General features: G+C 47.7%; 1 protein-coding gene across 5 annotated transcripts in view; it reads left to right on the top strand.

Moving 5' to 3' along the window:
* The first annotated feature begins 7,507 nt into the window (after nucleotides 1-7,507).
* The window catches only part of WIPI1 (WD repeat domain, phosphoinositide interacting 1), a 28,087-nt gene continuing 17,097 nt past the window's right edge, over nucleotides 7,508-18,497 (top strand). The window contains exons 1-3 of one of the 5 annotated variants that reach the window (XM_036339845.1): nucleotides 7,508-7,695; nucleotides 13,009-13,091; nucleotides 14,341-14,510. In XM_036339845.1, the coding sequence (XP_036195738.1) occupies nucleotides 7,610-7,695; nucleotides 13,009-13,091; nucleotides 14,341-14,510 (339 nt within the window). In that variant the 5' untranslated portion in view covers nucleotides 7,508-7,609. The other 4 variants (XM_036339844.1, XM_036339848.1, XM_036339846.1 and 1 more) reach the window with 4 other exon arrangements.

Genomic DNA, 18,497 nt, shown 5'->3' on the forward strand with positions numbered 1-18,497 from the left:
ATGTTAACATCAGGAGGGACCAGGCAGACGAGAGGCAACTTACAAAAATAACACACACACTTCCTATTTTAAAAACACTTGGCAAAACAGTCCTCACCCCTTTCGTTCATCATACACTGTTTTCCAACTGGTACATAGACAATTTCAGCGGGTGCTGTGTTTCCACTACAGACTCACAGAATTTTATGGTAGGAAGTCATCGTTCCGCCCAGCTTTTCCCAAACTCCGTTCTATGAAATGCTGTAGGAAACCACCAGGCTCACCCAGCGTTGGTTGTACTAACGCAGTGTGCACACCAGAGGTGCCGGGGCGTCTCAGGGACAGGCTGTGCGCAGGGGCTTCGGGAAGCTTTGGGTCTGTGCTCAGAGATTCGAAGGTGGAAAGGGAAGGAGAAACAGAAATCAGGTCCGGCCGGATCTGGTCAGGAAGCAGGTGTTTTAAAAACTGGGTATCACACACCTTGGTTTAGGAGGCAGGAGGAACGGAGTGAGCCGGGGAAGTCACCCAGTGTTGGTCATTCTGCAGCTGCGGTGTGGCCTTGAGAACAGCACTGTTTTCCGCTGGCCTCGCCCAGGCCTTGCTTCGGACTGTCCAGTGCGGACATCACAGAGCAGGGCTCATTTCCACGTTCTCAGGCCCCACAAGGAGTCTGGGGGCGTTCCTGGAAGGAGAAGATCTACAGAAGCCTGGAAAACGCCTGTTAAACAACCTCCAATATGCACACCGCTGGGCTTTCTGGCACTTTTTTTTCCTGTTTTCCCGGCACTTTTAGCATGCCAAAGTGATTAGAAATTTCCCGAGACACCTTCGATTCATTTTCAACGCAGCTGCCTGCGTGATTCTGTTCAACTGCAAGTCAAAATGTCCAGTGGTCTCGCCTCCCTCCCCGCCTCCTTCAGCATATCATCTGACCTCTTTTCCTATTTATTGTGCCCCCTCCTCCAGCCACCCCGGCCTCCTCCGTGTTCCCCGAGCACTTTCCTTCCTTCTGCCCAGAGCGCTGTTCCTCCAGGTGGCTGCACAGCCTGTCCCCTTCTCTCCTTCAGTCTTTGTCCAAACGAAATCTCCCGGTGAGCTCTTCCCTGCCCACTCTCTATAAAATCTCCCCTCCCCAAGACTTCCAAATGCCCTTCCACAGCTTGATTTGTCTCCCGGCCACCCGCCGACATGGAAGATACCATTCAGGTTATTATTTTTTTTGTTTATGGTGCTCTGCCCATGTGGGCAGGCGTTTTTATTTACGGTGCATCTGATGAGAGAGAAATGTCAAATGAATGCATGTGAACCCCCTCCCAAACTCCTCCTTTGGCAGAGGAAGTGGTGAGGCCTCTAGGGCAGGGGTCCTCAAACTACGGCCCGCGGGCCACATGCAAATACAAATATTGTATTTGTTCCCATTTTGTTTTTTTTACTTCAAAATAAGGTATGTGCAGTGCGCATAGGAATTTGTTCATAGTTTTTTTTTAAACTATAATCCGGCCCTCCAGCGGTCTGAGGGACAGTGAACTGGCCCCCTGTTTAAAAAGTTTGAGGACCCCTGCTCTAGGGTTTTCCATGTGTAGACAGTAAAGAAGTTTGGGAAGGACGCCTGGGGAGCCTTAGGGCTCTAGAATCAGCTCTGTCTTCTTCAAGCCTGACTTTCCAAGGCCCACCCACCGGCCTGGAACTAAACACTGCGCATCACTAGATGGCGCTGTTCACCAAGAATCGTGGGGCTCTTAGCGCTCTCCGGGATCGGCCAGTGGTTCTCAACCTTCCTAATACCGCGACCCTTTAATACAGTTCCTCATGATGTGGTGAACCCCAATTTCATTGCTACAAATTGAACACAATTAAAGCATAGTGATTAACCACAAAAACAATATGTAATTACATATGTGTTTTCCGATGGTCTTAGGCGCCCCCTGTGAAAGGGTCATTCGACCCCCAAAGGGGTCGTGACCCACAGGTTGAGAACCGCTTCCTAGACTCTAGACTAAGAAGAAACCCAGAGCCGTACAGAACCACTTATCAACTAGCCGGGCCTGCCATGAGCTCAGTAGTTAACCCTTTGCTTGGGAACAAAAGATGTTTTTAAATACTTCTAATAATACCCTGGCAAACATAAGCAAAGCTTCAATCCCCCCCCCCCCCCCCCCACACACACACCTCCCCCCATCCCCGTGTAAAGCTGCAGGGCTCCACAACCTGCCCTTGCACTTGGCCCGTGGCCAGCCCTCTTGGCACAATGCTCCCCACCCCTGGCCTCTCTGTTCCTGTACAGTTTGAAGTACAGGTTAAGATGCCAATTCTATTTCTAGCCTTGAGCCACAACAGGCTGAGAGGCAGCGTGGAATGGTGACCTTGTACTTGGGGACTGAGTAGGAGCTACATCTCCATCACACACTGCCCTGGCCCTTCAGCAACTTACCCAACAGCTCTCCAACTCGTCTATGCGGCTGCGTGGTGGGGATAAAACCCGCGGAAGCGGACAGATGTAGTGAGCATGAAATAAGAAGATGGACGAGGCTTCAAGCCACGCTTTCTGTAAAACTCCCTTTTCCATGTTCAGACCCGTTATACTCTGAAAGTTAAGTCAGGGTGACTGGCTGACCGGCTGAATCCTTTCCTGCAATCTCGGCCGGTCTTGAGATGGCCCAGAGAACCAAAACTCCATCGCTGAGCAAACCTCTCTACGTTGTCTTGCATACTAAGTAGGCCTTAGCTCAGCGGTTCTCAACCTGTGGGTCGCGACCCCTTTGGCGGTCGAACGACCCTTTCACAGGGGTCGCCTAAGACCATCCTGCATATCAGATATTTGCATGACGATTCATAACAGTAGCCACATTACAGTTATGAAGTAGCAACGAAAATAATTTTATGGTTGGGTCACAACATGAGGAACTGTATTTAAAGGGCCAGAAGGTTGAGAACCACTGCCTTAGCTCAAGGCGTGTCCGCAAATGCACACACAGCGAAAGCTACCGTCATCATGAATATCAGCCCATCAGCAAGTATTTATGGAGATCTTATGATCTACCTTGGGAGGGTTAGGAAGATTATTCTGGAAACAAAAATAAGACAGATGTGTGGGGGGACATGAAGGCAAAGACACGAGTTCACTCTCCAGTCAAATGTCATCATTTCTGACTCATGAGAGGAAATACATAACTCAAGGACTATGAGAATGGTTGTTGGTTTTGCTCTCTGCCCGCCCCCCCACCCCCTTTTAAATCAATAAAACCAGGAATAATGGTCCTACGTTGGGAACCTTTGCACATGATAGGACTGTTCCTTCCCTGCACATGTTCTCCCACACAGACTGTGCCTGTGATCAGGAACAAAGAGTTCCAATGTGCCTGTGGCTCAGCCATACCGCTGGCCCTGGACTTCCTGTTTGCCAATCTGATAGGGTCACCTGCTCTCCCAGCAATCAGCCCACAGTCACCCTCTCCCCTCCTACTGCAGACTGACTCCGTGAGCTTCCTTCACGTTGTGACACACCCCCTGGCCCCTGGCCTCCAGGCTTACCTATTCTGTACTGTCCCCAGGCCCTTCCTCCCCACCCTCTTCTCCCAAAGGCCTACCACGCACGTGCCCATTAGGGTTCGGCTCTTTCTCAGCACAAGTTCTGAGTGTTGAAACACATCAGAAAAGCACAAGGAGATTATTTCCTGTGACCTGATTCTATAAAAATAGATTTTATAAAAAGAAGATGAGGACCGGAGTGCTATTTGCTCACCTAGTAGTTACTCTAATTATAGGCAGTTGGGTGTAATGGGCAACCATAGTGGGTGACATGAGGGTTGCGTCAGGCAGGATGTCTCCTTCCTAACTTCCCCTGGTAATGCCCCGCGCATGCCCCAATCGGCATTTTTGTTCTGTAAATAGGACGCCTCCCCCTGAACTGAATTGGGGGCCTCTGGCAATTTTGTATTCCCCAGGAGGTTTGAGTCCCACAGCCCAGCTTTATTCCCCCAAGATTTTGCTGACTTGCTGTTTCTCTAGGGATAATGGATATTTTGTCTGGGGAAAAAATAGAAATTCCAAATTCTCATTTGGAAAAAGGAGAAAAAGACGTATTCCCATTGCAGACTTTTCCTGTAAAGTGTTGTGCTCACGTCCTCCCCCCAATATCTTTTGCTCCTGCTATTTAGCAGTGAAATTTCTGTTCCAGCAATGTGGAAGGATTAGGATGCTGTAAATCCAACATTCAAATTAGGAGTTTCCACTCCCACGGGACCTAGAATTAGGCCTAGGATTTAAAGACCAAAAACTGAGCCTGACATTAAATGCATTCAGCACCTCTGAATTTAGTTGTAGCCTTTCCCTTGGCTTTTTATATGAGTGGACATCTGGGAATTTTTGTTTGAGGGTGGAGCCCCTCAAAGAGGCTGCTTATGCCTTTAACGGAGGTCACCCTCTTTGGCCTTCCACAAACCACATCCAGCCGGCTGATGTATTTAGTTTGGTCCACATGGTGGCTTTTTAAAATAAGAATCAGTTGTCAACATTTTAAATTTTTACATAAAACAATAGTCTTATATAAAATAAACATAGATTTGTATAAATATAGATTAATATAAATATAGACTTATATAAATATACATTTACGTAAAAATATAGATTTCTGAATTGTCTTGGGAAAAAAATAAAACCAGATGAGGCCCTAGCTGGTTTGGCTCAGTGGATAGAGCATCAGCCTGCAGACTGAAGGGTCCTGGGTTAGATCCCAGTTCAGGGCATATGGCTGTGACCTCCATCCCAAGTTGGGAGCATGCAGGAGGCAGCCAATCAATGATTCTCTCTCATCATTGATATTTCTATCTCCCTCTCCCTTCCTCTCTCTCTCTAAAAAACAACAACAACAACAAAAACCACAATAAAAATATTAAAAACCAAACCAAGCCAGATGAGGCAGTCCTGAGATGTTATTTCCACTCGGGTGGATGGTGGATCACGAGCCCAGTAGGAAACGTACAAGGGGGATCATTCACAGGAAGCGTGGGACTAAGATGACCCGTTTTCTTCCATAACTACCTCTCCAGGCCCGAACCTCAATTCCAATGATCATTCCGTTCTGCTGCCTCGACACATCTGAAATGAAATGCCTCTTCCTAAATACCTGCCCAAATATCTGAAAGCAGCACAACGGCTTGCCCCTTTCCAACCAGTGTCAGCTTTAACCCTTCCCCCCTCTTGCCTGCCACACCCCTTCCCCATCTGTCACCAGGCCCTGTGGCGTTCCACTCCCATACTAGCTTAAAGTCTAGCTAGCGTGAACTGAGATATGCTGTAAGTGAAGAAGACACACTGGGTTTTAAATACTTATGCAATCATCATCCTCATCCTCATCCTCAACATTTAAACTAGCTGATTAATCATTTTACATTGATTACCTATTAAGGTGGTATTTTTGACATCTTGGGTTAAATTAAAAATATTAAAATGTACTTGCCCATTTCTTTTTGCCCTTTTTATGTGGCTTCTACAAAACTTAAAATTACATACGAGGTTCACATCAGTGGCTCACATTGTCTTTCTTTTGGACAGCACTACCTCAAAATATCTCTTGGTGTAGAGGTGCTTATTATCGTTACATGGCAATCATATTACAGTATATAAATGTGTCAAATCAACATGTTACACACCTTAAATTTATACAATGTTACATGTTAACTATATTTCAATTAAAAAATATGTCGAGTTTGTCCTAACCTATCTGACCTTGCTGCCATCCAATAGCCCAGTAGTATCTCACATACCTTCACTCCCAGAGTAAGAATATCACATTAGTTTAGGTTCCCCTACCCCTTCTAATCTGTTTTGCACACCCTGGCTGAGTTTATCCGACTAAAACACTGCTTTTATCATGAAACAGTCCTGCTCAAACACTAACACCAGCTCCCAATTCTATTCCATAAAGTCCAAACTCTTCGTAATAACAACTTCCACTTTTAAAAACCTGTTCGGCACCTCATGCAATTCTCCCAGCAACCTAGCACCTAGCACCTAGCATGCCAGACACTTGGTTTTCTAAATAGAATAGAAAGGACTGAAGCTTTTGCCTGAGCTGGGAGGGAGAGGGAACACACCTTTGATCTGAGAGGCTATAAAGATGATGCAATTAAGGCAGCCAAGCAGCAGCTCTTTCCACTCAGGATGCTTATACAAACACCACACAATCAACCAAAGAGCAATCACACACATTGTGAACCTATGAGACAAACTATTTTTACATCAATTGAGAGAAGAAACTGCTATATTTGCATTTCAGAAAACCCAAACCGGAAATCCAACTGGAAAAGCTTAAGTGAAATAGTCCTCTTCTCTCACCCATTTTATGTCCAACTTTCAAAACAGATACATTTGAATCATACCAATTTGAAATGCTGTGACATAACAATAATTGAAACAGTATTTCATCTCAAAATTTGAAAAGCACGAATTAAAATTTCTCAGGAATTAAATAAATCTAAAGCTAGCAGAGCTGATAGAGGTAATGATTCATAAACTGTGCTGGTATTTCTACATGGCAGCATGTTTTTACCTTGGGAACAGAGACCCTTTGTCATCTCGAATTACATGAGTTTTGAATTGTGCATTCACGACTTCATACCTTTCATAAAATATATCATCCTATACATATTTTCTTTGATTTTTTTTCAGCTACAAAAATCAAATAGGTTTTGTCAAATACTGTCTAGTAGAGCCGTTTGGTGCTTGGATCTTGAAATCAGACAAACCACATTCTCCATGGCAATCATGTTACAATATATAAATGTGTCAAATCAGAATACTACACACCTTAAATTTAAAAACACCCCATACCATTTATTGTATTACTTCGGACAGATTGTTATGCAGCCCCGGGCTTCAGCTGCCGCTTCTTTAAAATGGACATAATTATACTTTCCTCACAACGTTTTATAAGAATTCAACGAGATAATACATGTAGTAATTCTCAACGGCAGTGCAATGGTAAGATAACTTATCTGTCTGGCCTTAGCATCCTCATTTTAGAAACTTTTTTTTTCAAAGCTGCTTGGAGACTCGACAAAAGGGTGGGGCTTTGGCGTCTCACGCTCTCTACTAATCTCTGTAAATTTAATAGACCAAGAGTTACACATGCCGGGGACTGGGTGGGGTAGGAACGACAGCGTCCGCCTGTCCCCTTCGCGGCAGCCGCGACGCAGATGCCGGCCTGGAGCCAGCAGGTCGGGCCCCAGCTGCATTTGTTCTTTCTCCCTCCCGGCCGGTCAGCCGCTCTGGCGATGAAAACACTACCACGTGGCCTGCAGCCTCGGCATCGAGCGCCTTCGCCCAATGGCGAGCCACGTCACGGAGTTGGGGGCGGACCTCCAGCAAGGCAGGTCCGCCCACCGCCGCCTCCAATTGGTCAAAGATGCGCGGCAGCATGGGCTCGTGGCCAATAGAGGCCTGAAGTTTGGACCCCGCCCTCTTAGTGGCACTGTTCGGCGGCACTGGCGGGAGGGGCGGGGCGAAGCGGGACGGGGCGGGGCCAGGGCGGAGAGGGGGCTGGCGACCCGGCCCGCAGAGCCGGCGCCAGCGGGCTGCTGAGGTGGCCGTCGCCGGCTCGGAATTGCAGCTGCCCCGGGCCGAGCCCCCGATGGAGGCCGAGGCCGCGGCCGCGGACGGCCCCGCGGGCGGGGTCGAAGCAGCGCTCAGCTGCTTCTCTTTCAACCAGGACTGCACGTAAGCCGCGGAGCCTGCCTGGCCGGGAAGCGGGGGACCGAAAGTCGCGACCAGGGGTGTTGTCCTGTCTGCAACTTGTAGCCATAGAGGCGCGGGCCTACGTCCCGAGAGGCCGGCGGCGGGACGGCCGGCGGCTGTCCCCGACTGGTTCGGGTCTAGGTAGCCACCTCCTCTCCCTGCCTCCTCCCCCAGCAGGGGGCTGGGGCGGCCCCCCAAACCCTGGCTCGGGCGGAGAGCCAGGAGGGGCTGGCCGAGGGTGAAAGGGGAGAGTTAGCCAGGGGAGCAGAGCCGAAGAAAGCTAAGGAGTGGGGGTGGGGTGGTGACCCGAGTGGGGGTCTGGGGAAGGAGTGGCAGAGACCAAAACAAAGGAGATGGGAGGGGAGGGGCAGGCTGCAAGTTGACCCTAGGCGTGGTAGCGGGGCCCGGGAAGATGGGAGTCCAGGGAAAACTTTCCCATTTGTCCTTGAGCATCTCAACGTGGCATCTGGGCAGGGCCTCGGACAAAGAGGCAGCCTATCCCGGCGGCCAGGCCGGCCCCGTCCCAGCCCCGGCGCGGGCGTCTGGCCGGCCCCCTCTGCCTGTCAGAAACCTCCCCGTCCGCTCGCGGCTCCCACACAGCCGCTCGGCGAGGCCGGGGCGCCCTGTCCGCGTCCACCAGCCCTTTCTCGAACCCAGGCTGCTCTCTCCGAGGAGCACGAGCTCCACCCTGTTGCTTTGTTGAGTGGATTTTTCCGGTGTCACCTGGATGTTCACGTTTGGACTTTGGCCAGAGAGCTGGGATTTGCTGAACTGTGTGTTTCAGGCACCCGGAGGACTCGGTCCCTTGCAAGCAGGCGTCCTTTTCCTCCCCGCTTTCCATGGAGTTGTTAGATGCCAGCCCCGGGGACCATATGGAATAACCTCTTTGGAATGTGGCCCCAGCGCATCAGGCAGGGATGACCTCTCCCCGGCTCCCCACTTCCTGCTGTACCAGTTTCTGTTGTGTTCTTGTTTGGAGTCAGCCTTCAGGCTTGTGCTTTTGGCCTGCGACTGGGCTGTGCTAATATTGAACCTTCCGTGGTGTAATTAAGGCCGTCATGTACCATAAGCAACTCCGGCTTCCATTCCCTTTGTCTTTTCTGTTTAAAAGCATCCTATGCCAAACAGTATGCCTTTGTTCAAAACACTGTATGTGTGATCCCGTCATCTGGTTGCTGGGCAGCTTGGTCAGATGTGTGACTTTGAAGCTCTCTTTGACCACAACCCACAATAAGAAATAGATATTACAACATCACCCAATACCCATATACAAATAACAGCACTGAAAAGTGAATCACAGAATGGTGTTTACCTTTCTTATGGGAAATCCCCGCTGGTATTTTCTGTTTCCTTTTTAAAAGCCATTTGTGACTCCCTGAATTATTTTTAGGGTTCACTCATGGTTGAGACTCACAATTTACAGAAAGGATAGTCTAGATAAAATTGTGATGTTTTGTAAGAAACATTTTGCAAGAGGGGATGGCTGTTGAAATGCCTGGGTGTTTTCCTTCCTAAGTGAACACAGTTTAAGGAGAGGAGTTATTTTGCTTATTAGCAAATGTTCTAATTTCTGCTTTATAGCATTGTTTATTAGATTATTTTTTATTTTTTAAATGTTTTCAGAAATTGATTTTCGAGAAAGAGGAAAGGAGAGGGAGAGAGAGAAACATCGATTTTGGCTGCCTCTTACTGGGATGGAGCCTGAAACCCTCGCATGTGCCCTGACCTGGAATGAAACTGGGGACCTCTTGACCTCTGGGTGCCTGGGACAACACTCAATCAACTGACCTACACGGGCTAGATTCTATTAAAGTAGTGTTAATCTTGGTGTGTTTTTTTTTTTAATCCTCACCCGAGGATATTTTCCCACTGATTTTTAGAGAGAGAGGGAAAGACAGAGAGAAATATTGATGTGAGAGAAACACATCGATTGGTGGCCTCCTGCACGAGCCCTGATCAGGGCCTGGACCAGGGAAGAGCCTGCAACCGAGGTAAATGCCCTTGACTAGAATTGAACCTGGGACCCTTCAGTCTGAGGCTGACACTCTATCCACTGAGCCAAACCGGCTAGGGCAAGTCAGGTTAATCTTTATTCTAGTTAAGTCCAGGCTTTCATAGCAGTTGGATACGAATGCTATTTTCAAAACTGCAGGGTGCTTGGAAAGTTAATTTCCTTAGTCCCTACTGTCAGTTCTGTTTTCTTGGATGAAGGCTCTGCTGGGCAGCTCTGTCTCACTATAAATAAAAGTTTTTGTCACAGTTGTCTTGAGCCGCAGAGGGTGTGACATTGAATTTTAAAATGAGTCGAGCCCATTACCGAGCACATTTAGGGTTATCAGTGTGTCTTTTCTCGGTAGTCTGAGTTTGAGATCTAATATTTCTGGGGAAGGTGGGTGAAGATGGCTCTCCTTCACTCAAAGTGGCCCTGTGCTGGACACTTTGGGTGCATATTTTCATTTGATTGGAGAGACCTATGTGTCCCAAACCCTATGCCCATGAGAGGAGATGAGAATTTTTTGATAAAAAGGCTTTATGGATAAAATAAGGTTTTCGTCTGAATTCTTTGATTCACAGATGTTTGTAGCCATTGATTAATCATTTACAACATAAATAGTGACCACCCTGCCGTTTTCTCATATATAAAACTAGAGGCCCGGTGTTCCTCAGCCTGGCCTGCGCCCTCTTGCAGTTTGGGAGCCCTTGGGGGATGTCCGGCTGATGGCTTAGGCCTGCTAAGCCGGCAGTCGGACACCTTAGCGCTGCCGCAGAGGTGGGAGAGGCTCCCACCTCCGCCGCTGCACTTGCCAGCCATCAGCCCAGCTTCTGGCTGAGCGGCGCTCCCCCTGTGGGAGTGCACTGACCACCAGGGGGCAGCTCCTGTGTTGAGTGTCTGCCCCCTGGTGGTCAGTGTGTGTCATAGCAACGGTTGTTCCGCCATTTGGTCGATTTGCATATTAGCCTTTTATTATATAGGATTCTTCCAGGAGCAGGGCGTATGTTTAAAAATTATTTTAAATTGCCAGATCTTTTGGTTAATATTATAGGACTCTAGTTCAGGGGTGGGCAAACTTTTTGACTCAAGGGCCAAAATGGGTTCTTAAACTGGACCGGAGGGCCGGAACAAGAGCATGGATGGAGTGTTTGTGTGAACTAATACATGTTAACACTGCTGCTGGTGAAGGAGCGGAGGGGAGAGCAAGAGAACCCTCCGCTCTTTCGGCTCCGTGGGCCAGATAGAACAGCCGAATGGGCCGGATCCGGCCCGCGGGCCGTAGTTTGCCCACGGCTGCTCTAGTTACATTTTTTTTTTGTTACTAGAAAACTTTAGAAACCTCTGTTTACAGCTAAATGTGTCTATCTGTATGTGAAAAAGTTTATGTGAAAAAATTTAAAACACTAAACACTACAGAGTATATTTTGAAGGTTTAAGATGCTGCTGGCTTGCCTTCCCAGTAGCTGTCTGTCATCACTGAGGCTGTGGTTACAGATGCCAGACCTACTAATTCTCCGAAGCAAAGGTCCAACACACCATTTTAGCCACAGGGCAGGTTGGAGGGCTAAGGAACAGAAGCCCTGACCTCGCTGATTACACGTTGACTCCAGTCACACATCCATGTGTCCCAGGGAAGAACAAATGTTTGGGTAGGAAAAAAAAGTATTCCAGAGAAAATCATGTGACCTTCTCTTTTTTAGGCAAGTGAAACAAGAGCCGTGGCCACCTGGCTTGTAGCAGTAAGCTGCTTATTTTAGTATAGGCTGCTCTGTGAAGAGCGAATCTCACCTTTTCATTTGTTTCTTGTTTTGTTTTTTTTAATAATGTATTTTTATTGATTTTTAGAGAGAGGAAGGGAGAGGTAGAGAGATAGAAACATCAAGGATGAGAGAGAACCACTGATCGGCTGCCTCCTGCATGCCCCCCACTGGGGATCGAGCCCACAACCCCGGGCATGTGCCCTGACCAGGAATCCAACCGGTGACCTTTTGGTTCCCGGGTTGATGCTCAACCACTGAGCCACACCAGCCAGGCTCATCTGTTTGTTTTAAATGAGGAAGTTGGACTGAATTTGAGGTCCACTGAGGCCCATGTTAAGGTCCCTTTCAGCTCAGACCCCACTTTCCCGGGATGGAAGTGCTCAGGGAAGTGCTTATTCTGTGCATCTTGTGTGTCAGATTCGCTTCATCACTCAAGTCTTAAGGGCAAAGCAGGCGAGAGCTGGATGGGGATTCCCAGCTGCTGAACAAAACAGGCTCATTTGCCTTCATCCTGAGGCCAAGGCAACCTGGCTTCACACTCTGTCTTTATCTATGGGTTGAGAAGTGAAAAATTTAAAAACAAGATTTTTTTTTTAGCCGACCTTGTTCCAGATAAACGTTTAGCTTTTGTTTTGTTAGTTTGTAGAGCATATCGGGGGAACAGAGGTGGACAGTCATCAGTATTTTTTTTTTTAAATTTCCCAAGTGAGTTTAATGTCCATCCAGGGATGAGAGCCACTGGTATAAAGTGGGAATGTTTCAAGCAAGCATCTATTAAATTTTGCCTACTAATGACCTACTATGCCTACTAGGAACATGTATTTCCTTTTTAAGCAAAAAAAAAAAAAAAAAAAAAAAAAGTCATCAAGGGAATAAAAAACGACACACCCCTTGAAAAAGTACCTTTCCAACAACCAGATGACCCCTAATTGCATTGGGGGTAGTACCATGGTGAATAGTCTTAAACAGCCCATTGCCCCTATTTCTGCTCAGCTGGGAAAGCATGGTCTCTGGGTAGTTCGACATTTCATTTGATGGTTGAGCCCATGAAGTTTCATGTCTCTTAGCCATGAGAGTAGTTGTCTTTAACCTCATCCCTCTACCATGCCTCTCCATCTGACAAGGTGTGCCTCACCAGTTAGAAAGTTACCACATAGCACCTGGCCAGTGTGGCTCAGTGGTTGAGCATTGGCCTATGAACCAGGAGATCACATTTCAATTCCCAGTCAGGGCACATGCCCGGATTTTGGATTCAATCCCCAGTGTGGGCATGCAGGACGCAGCTGATCGATGATTCTCTCTTGTCATTGATGTTTCTCTCTTTCCCTCTTCCTTCCTCTCTCTGAAATCAATAAAAACATGTTTTCTTTAAAAAGAGAGGAAAATGTCATTAAAGCATTTAAAAAACCCCAATATTGAAGCACCTGAAGATGTTTGTTTATCTGTCTCCATGAGTGAGAGGGAAAAGGGGTATCTGTCTTCAAGTCTGTGGTTGGGATTCAGTACCTGTTGTCATTCCCAGGCTCTCCTTGTCTCCCACAGATCCCTAGCAATTGGAACCAAAGCTGGTTATAAGCTGTTTTCGTTGAGTTCTGTGGAGCAACTGGACCAAGTCCATGGCAGCAGTAAGTGTGTGCGTGTGAGGTCTCAGGGACGCCAAATCCTCCCTTTGGACTTTAATCCGTGCTACTCCTGAGCTGTCTGCCTTTCTCTCCCTTACCCATTAAACTTGAGGCAGTATTTTTCAGATTAAATATAAATCAATGTCTTCGCTTGCTTTAAAACCAAAACCATAGCGAAGCACTTAGTGAGATGTAGCAGTAGCTTAGGTAACATTTTATATTAAGAAATCCCTTGTTTGGAACCATACTGTTGACAATTTTTCATATACATATATGCACCATCATCAGTTCTTATATTGTCATAGCAAAAGATCAGTTGGGATTTCCCCCCATTATGTTGGCACTGTAGAATATTGGTAATGTTTTCAGTCATGGAAGTATGTCCTTTGCTGATAAAGCAATACAACCCCATGTACATAGTCCATATTGAAGATGCTGGCGTACTTCTAGTAAACAGTAAAAAAAAAAATTCAGCTTAGAAATGTGACTCTCTTATATAGTGAAGAATATAATCTTTGGATTTCCTGGAAAGAAAGTGGTTTGGTAACTAATATATTGGGCTCCTAATTTATTTGTGAGATGTTATTTTTATTATGCCATTTTCATGGATAACTTGCTCTGTACCTGTCCTGGGTTGCTCCCTACAGGACTTGCCCAAGATCAGGAAAGGCATGCATAGGAAAAGAGTATTTTTGGGGGGCTCACTAACATACCTTCTTCCCGAGTACAGAGGTACTTCCCTGGTTATAACACTGACGTCCAGATGGGTTTCAACAGGAAAGGGATTCCAGAAATGGTCAGGGAGCATAGCGGATGGGGAGGGAGTACAGGTTTTTCTATGCCACTGCCCCCCATGGTGGTCCCCCTCGTAGCAACAGGGACAGGAACTCTGAAGGCAGAGGCTCCTGACAAAGCAGTCACTTCTTTGAAACCTCTGAATGAGGAAAGGGTAGCTGAGACGGCCCAGACCCCTCATTAGGCTTCACAGAGCAAACAGTGGCGCCCCAGGGCCCTGGAGGAGCTCTGGAAATTCTGACTTTGTGTCTGGTCACTAGCATCTTCTTTAGATATGTGAAAGGGCTTTGGAACTGTTCCATTTGGAATTGGCTAAAGCTTCCTGGGGTGGGGGTGGGGGGGCACTGATCATTGCAAATGCATTCTAATGGAGGGTGCCCAGTCAGCAGGACCTAAAGGACGCTGGCTGACTGGCCAAGGCCGGAACGCGGGTAACCTCGGCTGCTTTCCCTCCCAGATGAAATCCCGGATGTCTACATCGTGGAGCGCCTCTTCTCCAGCAGCCTGGTGGTGGTGGTCAGTCACACAAAGCCGCGGCAAATGAACGTCTACCACTTTAAGAAAGGCACGGAGATCTGCAATTACAGCTACTCCAGCAACATCTTGTCCATAAGGCTGAACCGACAGGTAAGTGGGGGGAAGATCCCTCCAGATTGCAAGGCTTCTGCTCGTTGGGACCGAGGAGAAAGATGGCTATCGTTCAGGAGGAATGCCCCTAGAACAAGCATCAGGTTCTACAGGGCATTTTCATCCTCAGGCCTTGATTTATGAGGCTCCTGTAGAGAGTCTGTTCCATGCGCTTGTCTCAGTGGCGGGTCCTCCCTGGTCCTCCTGCCTCTTGTTCTTTTTCCGACGTGGCCACCGGCGAGGTGAGCCCTCCCCTGGGTGCAGGCTGGCCAGACCCCTGGCTCTGGAACCCTGAGCCGTTGCAAGGACACCTTCAACACAGAGGGACGCCTCTCTGGTTTGGGTCCCCGAAGGTGGCATTCGCTGCAGACTGGCGGTCACGCCTCTCGGAGGAAGCCCCTGAGAACAGTGTGTGGTCCTCCTGGGTGGTTCTGAAGCCAGTCAGTAAAACTGCCCAGTGGCCAGGTCCTCGGGCTTCCACGTCTCTTCCGCCCAGCTAACCCTTGGAGATTTTTCTTGTAGTGTTTTCTTTGTTGAAGGAAGGAATATTCTTATCTCAACTATGCAGCACCTTCTCTTGAAAAATATCCGTTCTTGTTAAATAAGTGGCCGAGGTAGCAGAGTTTCCGTTGAATTATTACAGTCTGAGTCCTAGGAGCAGGGCAGGGGCTGTATCTGTTCTGTTCACTGCTGTGAGACCTGGTGGAAAAGATAGTGAATGCCCGGTAGGAAAATCTCCCACAATGTCTGTTTCCTGGCCTCCTTGTCCATAAGCAAACAGAGACATTCTCTGCATGAGCGCGCAGCTCTGTCCATTCAGGCAAACAATCCCAGGAGGGTGGAGGTCATGGCATTCGCCGGGGACAACGTTCTCTCCTGTCTTTGCACCTAAACCACGAAGTGCTGATTAACTTTTTTAAACAAATGAGACAAAGTGCTTTCTGAAGTTTATGGTAAGGAAGAGATTATTTCTTTGAGTTGATCAAATATTTTCACTGACTCTCCACTTAAGCCTGCATAAAAGCAGAGAACAGCCTGAGAAATAGGATACGGGGATTTTTTTTTTTTTTTTTTACGCAAAGAGGAGTCCGAGTAAAAAAGAAAATAAACCCAGGTTCTTAGCAAGAGAGAAAAAGGCAGTTTGAGAGTTTTCAGCTTGAAGGCTTTTAGTTTTCAGAATAATGCTTGGCTCAAGTGCTCGTTCTGAAGTCTGTTGGGAGCACGTTCAACGTTGTTGTTGAACTGTCTTGTTTTTTCCTTTGCACGTAGGAGTAGCCAGTGTGGGAGCATTAACGATCCTTTTTCGGTAACTGACGTCTCCGTAAGGTTGTGTAGGCAAATGTCCTGTTAAAATCAGAATTCTCGAATAGTATCTATGGCATGTCTTTGTATAACTTCTCTCTTACTTGCTCTCTGACATTTTCATTAGCGAATGGGACAAAGGAGGATTATTCAAGTGTCCGACCCAGTCTGTTGACCTTTAGATGTCACTCCACTCAGCGTAACACTCATGAACTCTAAGGCTCTCCGCCCCCACCACCAAAGGACATTAATGCACCTGGACCTACCTGGCTTATCATGGCCAAGCTAAAGTGAACCCAGGTCCAATATTTCTGCTCCTAAGAAGGTGCTTTGGAACAGGTCTGGGAAGCGTTTGGGGTTTGCTTTTCTTAAAACGTTCAGGTTTGGGCGCTAACAACTTCTGGTTTAGGCAACTCCTGCAGCTCCTCCCTGCCAGGTGGCGGCGGCAGCTCCCTCAGATAGAAAGGAAGAGTGTCTAGTAATTGTGATATTTTTCACATTTAGTAGATGTGATTCCCCCGGCACTGAGTTGAGGAGATGTGTTCAACAGAATACAGGCGGTTACCCAGATGCATTTCAATATGCGAGCGTGTACGGTTCTTTGCCACCTGTTCTCCACCTCCGTCTGGATGCCAAGGGCCCTAGAACAGATGCAGCATCTGCATCCAGGCTCGGACGCTGAGTCTAAGTCCGTGGTGCTCGAGAGCAGATGCTATAAATATTTTTAATTGTTAAAAGGGGTTATTAAATTATAAAGCCTAGAGAAGTTGACAAGAGTTGGAGTGACGGAATGAGCTGAAAACTGGCTGTTAAAGGAAGCCGGTTCCAGGCTCTGCCCGTCCCGGAAGCGTGCTGTCACTTGAACTGAGGGCAAAGCGCATCCTCTTGGCCTCTGCGTGTTCTCGGTCTGCTCCCCTCCCGCTTCATTCTTGTCTGCAGCCAACACGGGGGCGACCTGAACGTGGGCCATGTGGGCCACGGAGCAGACGGTGCTGTGAGCGCCGGTGGGAAGGGACGCAGACGGGACAGGCTAGCAGTAGGGGCCGTTCTGCAGGAGGCGTGTGCTGAGGACCCGTGTGCTGGGGATTGGGTGTGGAATACAAGAGGATATCAGAAGCCTCAGAACATCAGCATGCATAGAGGAAGACAGTGCCCACCCTGGTGAGTGCTGGCAAAGGCACAGGGACCAGGGCAATCGGAGGACACGTGCTCCACGGAGAAACACTCCTCTGTCCTCAGTTGGGAGACCCAGCCTCAGACCTGTGACCGCAGAGCCTGAGTTAAGATGAAGATGTTGACATTTTATTTTTCTGCTCCGTTCAAGTGTTAGTCTCCGCTTTTCTGAGCTTTGAGGAATCTTACTGGGCAAACAGTAAGGCGGGCTTTTCCCAGGAGGAGAGCCTCCTGCTTTTTTGTAGTGTTAGGTACCTTCCTTTCCACGTTTTGTTCTCTGGGATAAAGGGTCTTCTCCGTAAACAGTGGCTCTCAAACACAGGTGTACGTCAGAACCCCCTGGAGCACTGGCTGAACCACCTCCCGAACCAGAATCTCCCGGGAGAGCCCAGGCCTTGCCCCTTGGGTGCTCAGATCCTCATCCAAGTCTGAGAACCACTCGCCCTGAGGGCCACAAGTCAGGCGTGTGCAGAGGTAGGAGGTGGCTCAGAGTGAGGCCAGAGCCACCAGATGCGGAATTCTTCCCAGCAGCTCCTCACCATCACCTGCATCTGCTCACCTGTGCTGAGCTATGCATCCAGTTCCTTACACACCAGCACATTAACCCTGTGGCCTGTTTCCACTGGGGAGAGAGCACGGCTGTGGGGAAGAGGCTCCAAACCTGACGGGTCTTGTTGGAAGAGGAAGAGAAGGGTTTCACGGCTCTGGGGAGGGGGACCCCCAAGGAGTGGAGCTGAACATGGGAGGGGGACGGGGTGTTCCCATGCCGAGGCTGGAGGGCGTGCACAAAGGTAGGTCTGCGGGAGAGTTTAAAGAAGTTAAAATCTGACCATTCATTGGAGTGGGATAAACCAGAAGGTTGGGGAGCAAAGAAACCTACGTCTGTACAAGAGGGAAGAGAGCCTGTCTCCATATATGACAAACCCACAGCCAACATTATACTCAGTGGGCAAAAACTGCAAGCGTCCCCCTTAAGACTGGGAATAAGACAGGGATGTTTGCTTTCACCACTCTTATTCCACATAGTACTGGAAGTCCTAGCCACAGCAATCAGATAAGAAAAAGAAATAAAAGGCATCCAAATTGGAAAGGAAGAAGTAAAACTGTCATCATTTGCAGATGGAGTGATACTGTATATAGAGAACCCTAAATTTAGATCCTACCAAAAGACTAGTGGAACGGATAAATGACTTCAGTAAAGTCGCAGGATACAAAATAAATATTCAGAAATCAGTTGCATTTTTATATACCAATAATGAACTATCAGAAAGGGGAACTAAGAAAACAATCCTTTATAATTGCATCAAAAAATAAAACACTTAGGAATAAATTTAACCAAGGATGTAAAAGGCCTGTACTTGGGAAAGTATAAGACACTGAAGAAAAACAGTATGGAGTTTCCTCAAAAATTAAATTTTTTTAAAACAGGAACTGCTGTTTGACCCATGATCCCAATTCTAGGAATAAACCCTAAGAGACTCAAAACACCAATCAGAAAGAATGTATGTACTC

Source organism: Myotis myotis, unplaced genomic scaffold (assembly GCF_014108235.1).
Source record: "Myotis myotis isolate mMyoMyo1 unplaced genomic scaffold, mMyoMyo1.p scaffold_m19_p_17, whole genome shotgun sequence".
NCBI classification, from domain to species: domain Eukaryota; kingdom Metazoa; phylum Chordata; class Mammalia; order Chiroptera; family Vespertilionidae; genus Myotis; species Myotis myotis.